Below are 14,285 nucleotides of genomic sequence, written 5' to 3' on the forward strand. Positions count from 1 at the left end.
TGATAATTAGGAAGGAAACATGCTTTGCTTGGTTAGTGTGCTGCCAGATGGAGGGGGCTATAGGTGAGAACATGCATATGGCTGCCCCTACCAGGTCAGCCAAAGGTCTGCATGGCAGTTTCCCTTTGTGCAAAGAAACATTTTGCTAAGTTTAGGGGGATATCTATGAGACCATGAGAAAGATGGTGAAATTTTTTACTAAAACATTTTTTTCTTGCTACCCCACCTGTTGGTATACCATCAGGAACACCCAAAGAGAGAGAAGACCCTGGAAGGGGCCTTGTATAAGGCCACCAGGTGGACTACTAGAAGTAGTGCTGGTGCAGGCTGTGGGATTGGCCTAAAGGTTTTTGCCTACACCTGAGTCAGCAGGAAGGCAGAATGTGGAGTTGTACAGAGGCCAGGGCAATATTTGGAGCAGAGAAGTCAGCAGAGCATCAGTATGAATAGCAGTTATTGGAGAAAGTTTCTTGGAGTGGCTACAAGGTCATGCTGGCAAAGAAGTGAACTGGAAATGTGGGAGTTCAGCTTTTTTTAATGTAAGCTTTGTCAGTTTTTAAATGGTGGCCTCAGGTTTGAGACTTTTTTTAGGACTGGTGTCACACTTAAACATTTGTGAAATGCCAAGACAGGTTTTGAGACAGTTGTATTTAACCAAGAAATCATGTTTGGGGATCTGGCTTGTGTTCTGGGCAGTGAGCAAGGTGGTATAGGGTGAGCATCTTTATGTGAAGTAATCCCCTACTTCTGGTGAAGTTAAGGCCAAACACAGAGAGAAGCACACAACTGTTGTCTGAAATAAAGCAACCCTGAGCACACACAGTGATTTGCAGAGCTGAACTGTCACGATGACCTCTGATTCCAGTATCAGTTTTGAGCTATGGCCAACTGCAAAGCCTGTAATGTGATCCTGGACTCTTTCAAAAAGTGAAGAACTGCATAAGAAAACCGTGAAACCACCTGTGTGTGTGTGCACACTTGAACATCTTTTGTGGCTGCTGACAAAAGTAAAGAATACAGAGATAAAGGAATGGAGGAAAAAATGGAATTGCTGCAATCTTTCCTTAACACAGCATTGCATTTCACAGTGTGGGTCACCTAGTACCTGCTGTGAAGAATGGCTGAAGACTGTAAGTGCTACAACGCTGAAGAAAATGAAATACACTGCTCTTACCAAACATGTTAAAATGAATAAAACTAATGGGGCCTTGAAAAAGTTTCCGTTTCTTGTCCTTATCTCTGAGAGCACAGATATTCATTTAGAGAAGACCGTTTGTGTAATAGCACACTGTCTCCTTCAGCTAGCACAGGAAAATCTCAGCTGTCCAAACCAGTGAAGTACCATGCCTGGGAACACACTTCACAGAAGATCATCGGAGCCTTTAGTGACGCTTTGAATCAGGAGACCATGCCCATCAGGAACACAACAGGCCTGGCTTAAAACATTGTACATATCATGGCTAGCACTGAAACCACTTCTTTTTCAGTCTTTGTTATCAGTATTGTCCTGAGGTGAGCATTGTTCCCTGCAATCAACACAAAGGAGATCTTTTGAACTGCGTTTCCAGGAGCACTACTGGGGGCAATATTTTTGCACATCTGTGGAAGTCAAAACAATGACTTGCTCCGATGTGAAAGAGCAGGAATGTTAGGGCCAAAAATAAGGCAGTTAGAGTCATGAATCTTGCTTTTTTCTTTTTTTTTTTTTTGCAGTAGTTCAACATATGAGCTTTTGATAATCAGTAAGTTTCACTAAGCATTCAACCAGTTCAGGTGCTTAAAGTGATTTCAGGAGTACAACGTTCATTCTAAGCAAGCTCAACAGCAGTGAACAAAGCCTTATTATACGTTCCCCAAAGTCTATTTTGTATTTTTTTCAGTAATTTCCCTGCATTGTAAACTCTGATTCATGTCCTTTCAAAGAATACTAGGAATCTTTTATGAATTTTTACCCAGAATTTCTCATCATCTGACAAACAAGAAATCTAGTGGTAGAAGCATCCAGTCTCAGAAATTTCTTTTTCCAGATAGAGATCTTTCCCAAAACAGCCTATATAGTGATCTGAAGGCCTCATCTGAGGAGACTATGAAAAAATAACATTACTACAGCTAAATGTTTAGATTGCATCAGCCACTGAAATGCAAGTGTGGCTTGATTTGAAGAGTGAAATATTTAATGAAAAGGAATTTCTAAAACCAAATGTGCCTTTAGATCCCATGTGAGATCTACCACTCTTGAATAATTCATTCAGTCATTTAGATAATATATGAATAGTAATAATCCTGCATTTGAATGAAGACTTATTTCTTGTCCTTTTATAGAAGACAGGTGCTGACTGAAGGAAGCAGAACTTGGCTGAATGTGGCGTCACATTAAGCTGTGGTTTCAAATCTCACCTTGTTATATCTTCGTTCATCCTTTCTCTGTACAGCTAATGTCTAGGCAAAGAGAGACCCTGTAGTCACCAAGAAGGTGAAAAACGCAAGATTTACAGAATGGGGCAGAAACTGCCAGCTGAAGAGAGTAATATTGGTGTAATATTTTCTTATTGGCAAAGGAAGTTGGTAGTATATGCTCAGAATAATGGTGGATCATCTCATTCCAGCATTCATCAGGATTCAGATGATTGTTGAACAGAATCATCTCTTCATTGTGTCAAACAGAAAATATTTGAGGGAAAAGCAGAGAAACACATTCACAGAGCAAGTTACTAAGCACTTAATAGTATTCTGTATTTTTAACTGTATTCTTAGTCTTCATATGTTCAGGAAAATGTGGTTTTTTTCTTTCAAGACATATAATGAAATCAGAGTAACATGGTTTTTGTTGCCTTGGAACCTCAAAGGTGTGTTTTAAACTTGCCTAAAATGACTGTGTCAGTGCCTAGTTTCAATTTAAAACGTCTGTAAAAGGTTGTACTTTTTACCTCAATTACACTTGCTGACAGTGTTCAATTAACATTTAAGTTGACTGTGTGTTGTTTTGATCTGACCCTACGTGATGATAATGTGCAAAGAGCAAAGTACAAACATTTCAGACAAATTCCACAGAAAACTACCTATACTTTGCTAGATGTTTATGGAAGGAAAATTCAACACAGAAAAAGGAAATAGAAACCTAAAAAATTGGAAACACTAGCACTGTTCCTCAGTGGGAAGACTCCATGGACACATTTACTTGGCAGCCCAGGTTAGCTGGTCAGAAGAAGGGCTCCCAGCTGCGTTTGGTCCCTGTGGGACAATGTGGTGACCTGGCAGTGTTACCTGACATTGTTCTTGTCCTCCGATTTTGTCAGCCAGTTCCCTGCACACGTGGGAGTTCGATAAACCAGTAGTCCAGTGTATGCCATTGAATTTGTGATTGTGCTGCCACCACCACCACCTTCTCCAAAGCAGAACTAGAGGTTGATAGGAAATACTGATGGTAAAACCTGCTGGTTTACCCATGCCATCTGGTTACACTGCGCAGGGTGTCTGATAGGGCTTTCAGTTGTTTTGCTTTAAATACCCAAACAATGCAGCTGCTAACACATGACTTTAAGCAGGTTGGACAGAGAAAATCACTGCATCTAAATCTTGTTTTTGCTGAAGTACCAAAGCCAAGCATTTAATTATGGCTTCAGACTTTACTTTCTGGTGCTTGTTAATGTCAGGGGACGTTCCATGGTACATTCAAGAGTAAGTTTCAGCTCATTGTGCCTGAAAAGGCCCTTTATCTATAAAACGTACACTTAAATTTACTGAAGACATAACAGACTGCTCATTAATATATGAAAGAGCACAAATAGCAAAGAAACTGTCAGGACTCTCCTATGTCTGTGCTAAGATCTATTTCAGGTACAGCAAACTTCCCCTTGGTACCCAGACCAGTTAAAGGGTTTGCTCCCTTCTGTTCCCTGTATATGGGGAGCACAGATGGAGCAGTGCCTGACCCCTCCCAGGAACATCTCATTTCACTTACTCTGGTGAAAGGACAAGTGGATGACACCATCTTACAATGTTTGAAAGGTGTTTTCATTCAGTGGAGGTTTTGCACTGTGTTCTGAGACTGTTGCGTTACTAAGAAATGCAGAGGAAATCAAAGCATCCCTGTCCCTAGTCAAAAATGCTGGTAATTCTGATTCAGTTAATCTATACTAGAGCAAATGCTCAAAATTAACTTGTAAAGGCCCAGGTGGCTAAATAATAAGGTGGCTAAATAGCAGCTCTGAGCTTGGTGCCCCTGGGCAGTGTGAGCAGAGGCTGGAGCAGGTCACTGTGCAGGACTGGCCAGGATTGCCAGCCAGACTCCTTAAGAGAGCTATTGAGATTGATGTGCCATTCTCTCCCCTCTCTGCCCCTCTAACCCCTCACAAGCATGTAAGGTCACAGTGTCACGGCACAAGAAAGGATGATCCCCTTGTTCAAACTTGGTGCCGAGCTCAGGAGCCGCAGGATTTCAGCGAGTAGCAGCGATGAGTGCTGCACACACCTTCCCTCAGCCCTTTGTGCTTGGGCTTGCTTCTCAGCAGCACGCAGAATCACAAACGTGTAGTTCTTGCTCTTTTGCCTGCCTTGAAGCTCAGCTTTAACCATGCTCTCTGCCTTGCCACAGGGACTCCGCTGTTTCCAACAATAAGACTCCACACAATAGCTCCATCAGCCACATCGAATCTGTACTTCAGCAGCTTGACGAGGCCCAGGTACAGATGGAAGAGCTCTTCCATGAGAGGAAGATTAAGCTAGATATTTTTCTTCAGCTCCGGATTTTTGAACAGTACACCATCGAGGTAAGAGCTGGCTGCACGACCTGAGGAAGGTAGAGCAGGGGGAAAGGGGTGTGTGTAAAGGTACTGTGTTAGGAAACACTCCCAGCTGCTTGACTGCGCTCAGCTGTCCAGCGGGAAAGAGTGATAAAACCACATTTTAAATTTGGCATCTTGAAGGTAAAAATATGCTTTAGGATGTACTGCTTAAATGCAGTGAAATAGCTTCATGTTTGCTCAGCTGGCTGTATGCTGAGAATCTGCCTGCTCCAGGGAGAAGCTGTGTAAGGTGTAAAGCACTGTTACAGTGCTTTATTGGCACTAGTCAGGGTTTGCAAGTTCTCCATCACTTGGCAGTGAGGTTTGCCTCTTCCAATACAAACATCGATGCATGCAAACAGATGTGTGATCATCTTTAAACCTCTGAGAAAAAAAAAAATCTATGAAGGGAGAGGATAATTAAAAGCTGGGCTTTGAGCATCACAGTGGAATTTTTTATTATTATTATTTATTTACTGGGGGAAGGGGGGAATAGTAGAAGAAGCTTTTAAGTAATTTTTATGTGCCTGTTTAAAAAGGTCTTTCAGTTTGCCTTTTTTTACTGCTATTTTGAAATCAAAAGCACTGGAAGGAAAACTCATCAAAGCATTAATAATTGAGGTATTCTTGGACAGAGTAACTTTAAAGAGACTAGGCAATCTCATTAACTGCTTGCTGTAATTCTGATAGGACATGGTGCAAAAAGAACAACATGTAAATTAACTTGCACGCAAAATCCATGAAAGCCAAGTGTCAGCACACATGTCCTTCCTGGGATGTGTTCCTCCTACTATATCCCACTGGTCCTTGTTCAGGTCATGCAGCACTTTAAGTGTTTTATGATGAGATATTCCTGATATCATTTGAAAATCTATCAGCAATCTCAAGGTGGGTACTGGTAATTAATTGGGAGCTTTAGTATGCTGGGTTACAGTTTGTGTGTGTTTTGAAACATGGCATGATGAATTACAGTGGAATGAAAGGCTAGGAACAGGGGTTTGTATATGTTTTTCAATTGGATGCAAGAGATAGAAATCAGTGAGGAGTATCTGAGCTTTCTTGTTGTGACTGGTAAGTTAGGTATTGTACTGAAGGCTGTTCTACTATGCTTGTTATTAATGTAAATTAGATTAATTAACATTGTTTTACTCACCAGTTACATACAGGCTTCCTGATACTGGGAGGCAGTATTCCCTGTGAGTATGTGCGTATATGTATAAATATGTACACTTCACATTGGATAGCATTGCTGTGTGAGCAGTGCTGCCCTAAGACTGCTACATTCCCAGCTCAGGAGCCTGCAACTGTACTATCTGCTGTACTTAAATGGAAGATGTTTTGATACCATGGTGTGGTGAACGGTGAGTAATTAAGGCTTGGACTCTAAAGATAGGAATTATAGGTGAATAAATATACGTGTACCTACCTATAAATGGCACCTGTGTTTTCAAAAATGAAGCAAAACATGAATAATAGTATGTGCTTCTGGACACCCAAATATATCTGTTGGCAGTATATTTTGAACCTGTTTGGGTCATTCATTAAGATCTCAGCCTGTCTGTATTTCACTGCAAATTCCAGGCAGGTTAAAAACCAAACCTCTGTTTTCAAATTCTTTTCCTTTTTACATTGTCACCCAACCAAAGATCACAAAGACCTTTACCATTATAGATTGCTTTATTGATGGGGCAACTGAGGCATCAAATGATGTGGCTTGTCCTGGCCCACTCTGTATGTTGTGCCCGAGATGGGAATGCTGTGTGGATCCCTCTGTTTTGTTTCAGCATGAATCCTACTTCGGTGTATTCAGAGATAACATTTAGACTGTCTGTGATACATTAAGATATTTAAAATTGGAAATGTACTTCAGTCTTCTCAAATCAGATTAGCTAGAAAGGACTTTAAAGAAAATCATCACTTAGTTGTCAGTATAGATTTGCTACTTTTTTATCATCAGAACATCTGAATTCCCTCTGCAGGATTAACATTACAAGGAAATATGAGAACACATTTCATAGGGAGTTTATGGGCAGATGATTTTTATTTAGAAAGCTCTCTCTTTCAGGGGAAAATATTTTTATTTTAAAATAATTACTACATTTAATTTATAACTGAACACAGAGTAAAAGTTATCATATCCATGTCAGTATCTTAAATTTTATAAGTACATTTAGCGCTCAAACAAGAAAAAAAGTCTGATTAATAAAAAGAAAAGTAATTTGAAACACTATATTAAATGACAAATTTATGCTGTGCATTTCAAACAACAGCTGAATTAGCTCAAAGTGACACAATAATGATCTTTAGAAACTAGATTGCAGTCAGTTGCCTCAGCCGTATAATAAAGATTACAAGTCAGTAGGAAACTTATCAACATTAACACAATTATCTCACACCATTTTAAGAAGGAAAAAGATGTTTTCATCCCCATAATTGAAAAGCATGTAGTATTTCTGATGGTTAGCTATTCTAAGCTTGTAAGGGAAAAAGATGATGAAATTTAAACTGAGAAATTAAATATCTTTTCTTTTTTTTTTTAACTAAAGATGAGTAGCTTGGGCTATGGCTGGTAATGTATTTAGGTTGTAATTTTCCATAATAGCCCAGATCCAGCGTAGATTAAGAACAGGGAACCAATGTGTACTAGTATGATTCTCAAATGAATTTCTCCTCCTCTCGCCTAGATAAGCCCCCTTCCATCTGTCCAAAGAGCGGTTCCATGTTGAACATATCCCTAACACAACCCCTCTACCTGCTGCATCCATGTTAAATCTCTCTCCTTCCTGCAAATCACCTACAAAAGTGTGCCCAAGGCACAGTGCTGTTGTAGCAGAAGCTCTTCTCAGCATGCTGGAAATCTCAGTCATCAGCATCCTGTTTTAAGTAGAGCAGCTGAGGAAGTTAGAGGTTGACACAGGATCTTCCAGCCTCCTTGTCTAAGAACATCATGCACATTACCTCCCCAGAGAAGGAAGCGAGCAAGAAGAGCTGGCTGGCAGCGTGCAAGGGCAGTGCTGCTAGGGCGGGTTTGCTGCAAGGGGACCAGGTTGCACAGGCAGAAGTTTCCTTGAGAACCCTGAAGCTGCTCTGTGCAGAGCAATTTGGTACATGGGTTGTAAGGCACCTGTGCTTTCACAACAAAAGCACTTGATTGACATGGGTTTCCAAATGGAAGTTTTACTGGATTTCCAAAAATTAGCCAGCAGATCTTGGTCTGATAGCAAAACAGTGGCCTGGTTTTTCTGTTCCAGCCATCTCATTTTTTTGTCTCCATCTCCCAAATCTGAATGCTCTCGTTCTCTTTGCTGCTTCTGTCTTGTTAAGCGTTGTGCTTCCCACTTTTCCTATGGGTGTCTGTGCTCTCAGCCTTAGTTGCCAGGTTCTTGAGTTCCTAGGAAGCCCATGTGATGAGGATCCTTCCCTGGGAACTGCTCAGAAGAAAAACTTGCCTCTCTTTAATGAAAGCCAGATATGCAACTGTGGGAGCCCATCTCCTCCCAAAAGTTTTGGGGAAGGTTTCATATTAGAACTCAATCTCAGAGAATAGTTGCATCCTGTGTAGTCTCTTTCCATCCAGTTTTGGTACCAAACATGTTTTCTTTCATTGCCTTTCCCTACTAACCTCTCTCTCCCTTTTCTAATTGATACTGCAAACTGAACGTATTAGGGAACTTTTCAAGCTCACAAATGGTCATGGACTATTTGACCTTTTTTTTTTTTATATATATATTTAGAAAGTGTCTGACTGCAATTTGTTTTTTGGAAACTTTCATGTTTTACTGTTCTTCCCAGATATTGAAGTCCATGCCATGGACCACGTAACCCTTTCCTCTGGCACTTCTTTCTGGACTTGCACTGTACCCATCCACTTCATAGCTGTTGTGGTTTTTGGACTTTTCTATGATCTTTTCCTCCCGACAGAGGTTTGGAGTCCAGACAAACTTCAGAATTAATGGTACTTCATGAGCAACACTCACTTCCATCTATTTAGGCATCATTAACCTTCTCTGTGCTTCAGTGGAATCTGCCAACTATTGTCTCATTTTGTCTTCAGGAAGAGTATTTTATGTAAAGAGAAGCCACCTGCCTTTTTTGTCGGTAGGGCAGAGCAGCTGTCTTCGTTTAGGACTTCTAAGGACTTGTGAGTTGCCTAGGCAGCTTTTGTGTTGTATTTGAGTCAAGGCAGGTTTGGCAGATATGAATTTGGATGTGAACCCAGAGGCACATAGCATGTGCTGCCTTTTATTTTTTTGCCTTAATCTCATTATATTGACTGATATTTACACTGTAGGTTCTTGGGGTAAAGTATGAAATCCAAGCGATGACGACACCTGGAAACCAGCATAACAGAAATATGAGAGAGCCTAGCTATCCCAGTGGGAGATTTTTCTGCCTTAGGTTTTAAAACCATAAAGTGACAACCCATTCTTTATTTAGGAAACGTGTCTAACTTTGATGCCTGATATGTTTTATACCTTTACCAAGTCGTTGCACATTCCAAGACAAGATGGGATCATTAGGATTATATGGTGGGGCTTTCTGTGTGATGCATGCTATGACTGAGTTCATGCAGCCAACCAAGTAACTCAGGAGATTTCATGCAATGCGAATGGAGTAGTTGATCCACTATGAGGAAGTAGGGTATAAGACCCTGGGGACAATAGCTGGCAGGCATCAGCGGCAGTGCTGGCACCACACTGAGCACATTATATATATGAAACATAGTAGTATCCCAGAGATATAGCTTCACTAAAATCTGTCAAGTATTCTTTGACTTGTGCTTCAAAAATAGTCACTTAAAGGCTTATTAACCATTATTTGGGTGGATGTTAATATTTAGTAAAATGCAGGGTAATTGCATAAGAAATGAATGGTAAAATGCTCTGAATTGCAACCCCTACCACAATGAATACCACCCAGAGCATAGACCGCATCTTTCTGCATATGTTTTCTTTATGTCTTTTGTACAGTGTGTGTGTTGTTGTTTCCTGCAATACACGTGGTTCTGTGCAGTGCTAGGCAAAGCCAGTCCACTGTAGTCTTAGAGCAGGGTGCTTTCTATGCAAAGACATAGTCCTGGAAGGGATTATGGGGTCCCTGCTGTACAATATAAATTGCATCTTGTATACTGTTATCTTTCAAAAAGTACCACAATCACTAAAATCTTCACCTGCTGGTTATCCAATTTTCCATTTCACTTGCTAATTAAATCGTTCAGCCTTGATTTCATTTGCTGATTCTTTTGGCTCTTCCCACCCATTCCTGTAGAAGGGAGCAGAAGCCAGCTTGCAGACAGTAGTTTGATTCACTGTTATTTACAGCTTACTTGAGTTTCCCATTCCAGGTTTATAACATTAGCAGGATCTTTCAAGTGAAATAGCTGCCTGCTTGGACTTACAAGATGCTTTATAGCCCCTCACTGACTTATAGCTGACACTCAGATGTGAGCTTCTTTATAAGAAATAAGAGTTGCTGGAATCTTATAATGCCCCATACGTAGGTGTTTGTTGTTGTTGTTTGTTTTGTTGTTTGGTTGTGTTTTGTTTTTTTTTCTTTTTCACATGCATGGGTTTCAAACTGCACATCGCTTCATTTTAAGGAAAGCAAGGCATGAGTCTCTCTTGGGTACCTTGTCTTTAGAGTTCAATTCTATTGTTTCTCTTGATATTTTTGGGACTCAGGAGCCAGAGGCACTGGAGCGGAATCATCACTGTGACAGCCTTTTCACATTTCAATAGCTCAGGTCCCTACTAAGCCAGTATTGTTTCTCTGCCACATGTCAAAAGGAATGGGTGACAGCATTGTCACACTGCACAACATCAGTCCAAACCAAGACCTGAGAAGAAGGAACGGCAAACTTTCTGCATGCGTGGTTTGTAGAAGTGACAGTTTCATTCACCCTTTCCTACCTACATCTCCGACCATATACCTGCAGTTTTAGCCTGCTCATAGATCCGCTTATAGGGTCACGTCCAGTCTTCTGCTCTTCCAGCGTCCTCTGAATTCCAAACCAGAGCTGAGTGCTGCTGCCCCTGGCACATCTGGTTAAAAAATACAAATAATAATAAAAGTATGTACCCTGGAGATCCGGTTTCCCCTACCCTGTTATAATCCCTTTATTTCTTCACTCATAGACATTCCCTTAGCATCCAGGAGTCAGAATGATCTCCTTTTTTTTTTTTATTCGTCCCTAGATCACATCTGACCTCCCATCTCATCCACCCCCTCTCTCTTCATATTCTTGAAGAGAGGTAGATACTCCCTTTCCTTGATTCTGAGCTCTGCCCTGTGCCTGCATGACTATTCTTCCCATCCTGCCTCATCCCTGTACTCTACCCACACTCCTCACCTTTGCTCCTCCTCCTACCTCCACCATCCTTTCTCTTGCAACCTACCTCCTACATTTGCTTGTTCTTCCCAATTGTCTTTACTCTTTTCCAGATCCCTCTCACAAGCCCACTCTCTTTTTGTTGATAGTGGCTGCTCCCAGGGTAGAACTTTCTTTTTCCTCCTCCTCATATGCCCATTCCCTAGCCCATACTTCAAAATATCAGCTCCTATATGATTCATTCACCATATAACATTTATTTTCTCTTGCTTGATTCTTCATTTTCCTTTCCACCTTCTTCAATTGGCAAACATACATTTTTTTCTGGCTGGCGTTAAACAAGAAGACTCTAGGTGTCAAACACTGAATTTGGGCCAACCAAGCAGCGTTCAAGGATCAGCAGCACCATTTTATAGAAAATTTCAGCAGTGGCATCAAAAAACAGATAGGATTTAGATATGAAACCATTGCAGATATACAATTGCCTGTGCAGCAGCTGCTTTAGCTTGAATAGGCTCTTTGGCCTAATCCGCAAACAACTGCACTACAGGAGTGAGATGGCAGGACTGTTTCTGTTGTTATTAGTGCTGTTACTTTTGACCTGCCCACTACCTCTCTGTGCCTCTCCTCTCTCTCTCCAGGGTTGAAGATGAACATGTTTCTCTCCCCACAGTCTTGTTATCTGCTGGCGTTGCAACATGGTAAATCCAGGAAGCAGCAAAAGCAGCAGTTTTGCAGCAATAGGAATTTGGGTATATTAAGTTGCTGCTTTAGTAGGATGCCTGCCTAAAAACTATGTGGTCTAGACTGTGGTTGCTGTGTCTGCACAAAACACAGACCTGGCTGATGTACTCTGTATATCTGTTATGGTCTTGTGATAGTGGAGTTCAGCACAAACCCAGTGTTTGGTCACGTGCTGAAGTGAACTTCTGGGCTGTCCCTGCTGCTGTCATGTGGATATCTCAGGTAGCTCATTTAATGCTAGCTTGGGTTCTCTACCTGCATCATTTCTTCTCCCATTATCATGACAGCAGGAGAATCTGTTTCTAGCTTTGTTGTGTCTTTCTCTCTCGTTTACACTCTGGGGTCATTTGACCTCCTTTTATTGCTTTGGACCTGTTTCTTGGCCACCAACCTTATATGACCTGCAAGGAAAAGGAGTGTGGCTCCTTCCAGAGTCAGCTGGAGAGTGGCTGACAGTGAGGTATGCATCTAGCTTTCCTCTGAGCAGTGTGAGTACTTTGGGGTGCCTGCCACTTTTGCTATTGCAGGCCTGTGCGCTGCCACTGTTGCTGCTCTCATGACCCTCCTGCTTTGGTACAATTTCTCTCTCATGCCACAGCAGAACAAAGCAGAGCTCAGGGCTTCTCTTGTGGCAGCACTCTTCTTCTTTCAGGGCATGTGAAGGATGCTAAGGTCTATTTAGAATCACAAACACTGTGAAGGAAAATGAATAAACATAAGAAGTGCTATCAGTTCTTCCCACCGAAAATCCAATAGATGAACAGAACAAACTCTAATCAGCCATTCTTCTCGGTCAAAAGGGAATTAAACAAGTTCATGGCCAAGTGAGCCTCATTTATGAGACAGTCCCTGACATAGGCTCAGTGTAATTGGCTCTTACCACAGTTCAAGAGAAGTTATGAGGCAGTCCCTGTTATGAGACAGTCCCTGACATAGGCTCAGTGTAATTGGCTCTTGCCACACACAGTTCAAGTAGTTTCATCTTGTGTAGTCCCAAGTTTCACCATAGATGTCAATGTCTGACCTATTCTGTGAAAGCATCCAAGGTCCTTTTTTAGGCTTGAAAAATATACATCTGTAGTTAACAGAGCTGCCTAATTACAGCCTCTTTCTAAAGAAAAATAAATTTTCCCTATACCCAAGTCAATCTAGCTAGGCACTCAGACTCTGGGACCATTTCCAAACGGTCCAGTTTGAAATACAGAAACTGCTGGGATTTTGAGGCATTGGCTGTACAGACAGAAAAGGAAGTGTCTTAACGAGATATGCCAAGCAGCACAGTCTCTGGGATAGGGCACCAGATTGGGACTCAGGAAACCTGGGTTGTTATCACAGCTCTGCTATTGCTTCTTTGCCTCCGTGCGCTTTAGATTCCCTTCTAGCCATCTGCTTGTCTCAGTTACTCAGAGCAACGTACCCAACCTTCCTGTGCACACACGTCGCTGGAGGAGCTTGGTGATGTTCCACCTCTCGCTGTGTCTGACTCCTTCCTCTCCTCCCCTAACCCAGCACATGGGATAATTAGCACTGCTTCCTCAGCTCCCACTCGGAGACAGCTCCCCTCCTTTGTTCCTCTTCCCCACTGCCTGTGGCTGAACTAAGGAGCCTTGCTGGACCTGACTGACCATCCAGAGCCTCACAGGCACAGACACAGCTCCAGCTCATGGCCCTGACAATATGACATGGAGCCCCCGGTCTGCCCTTGCAGCCTGAGGAGTTTACCAGCTTGTGTCCTGCCTGCCCTGCCTCCTTTCCTCCACCTGCAACCAGTGATTTGAAACAGGGAATGTGGATAACGGAGCATGAATCCCTCAGTGCCTTGCAGTGGATAGCAGGACATGTAGATATCCACGTGGAGCTCCTTCTGTGCTAGGAGCCTGGTGAAAGATGGCTGCTGATGTGAGCATCAGGAGCACGGGTTGCCCAGGAGGCAATCCCTCTCCTGAGTGCCTATAGATGCCTCTCTGCCGTTCACCTGTCTTGGATGCTCAGGGACAAAAGCCGGTGCAGTCAGGAACAGCCCTTTTCCTGTGCATGAGTGGAAATTGTTGTGGATTTAATGATAAAATCAGTGGTGCTCAGGGTCCCTTCTCCTGCAAATGGAAAAGTTGCTAAGAGAAATGGCATCACAGTGGAGAGGCTTAGCCAGGCACTCGTGTAGTAGTGCTGGATCCCAGCCTACTTGAAGATGTGGGACTATCTGTTGATTCACTCATAAGTCCATCCTTGACTTCCCTGGCAGTCCAACCCTCCAAAAGATTTGTATTTTCCTGTTCTGGAGATGATGTCCAGAGACATAAGCAGGATGGAAGGAGATTGATCAGAATCCCCATATTGTAGCATGGCTGCAAGAGCAAACTATTGTAACATGTTCCTTGACTGTTTTAATGTTTTGTATTGCAGTCACTTACAAATGCTTTTAGACATCT

At 42.1% G+C, this 14,285-nt stretch overlaps 1 protein-coding gene across 19 annotated transcripts in view; it reads left to right on the top strand.

Annotated features, from left to right (window-relative positions):
* The window catches only part of KALRN (kalirin RhoGEF kinase), a 496,146-nt gene that overhangs the window by 307,250 nt on the left and 174,611 nt on the right, over window positions 1-14,285 (top strand). For all 19 annotated transcript variants that reach the window (XM_072040793.1, XM_072040795.1, XM_072040794.1 and 16 more), the window contains one exon: window positions 4,595-4,769. In XM_072040793.1, the coding sequence (XP_071896894.1) occupies window positions 4,595-4,769 (175 nt within the window). The remainder of the gene's footprint in view (window positions 1-4,594; window positions 4,770-14,285) is intronic.

Source organism: Anas platyrhynchos, chromosome 7 (genome assembly GCF_047663525.1).
Source record: "Anas platyrhynchos isolate ZD024472 breed Pekin duck chromosome 7, IASCAAS_PekinDuck_T2T, whole genome shotgun sequence".
Taxonomy (NCBI): Eukaryota; Metazoa; Chordata; class Aves; order Anseriformes; family Anatidae; genus Anas; species Anas platyrhynchos.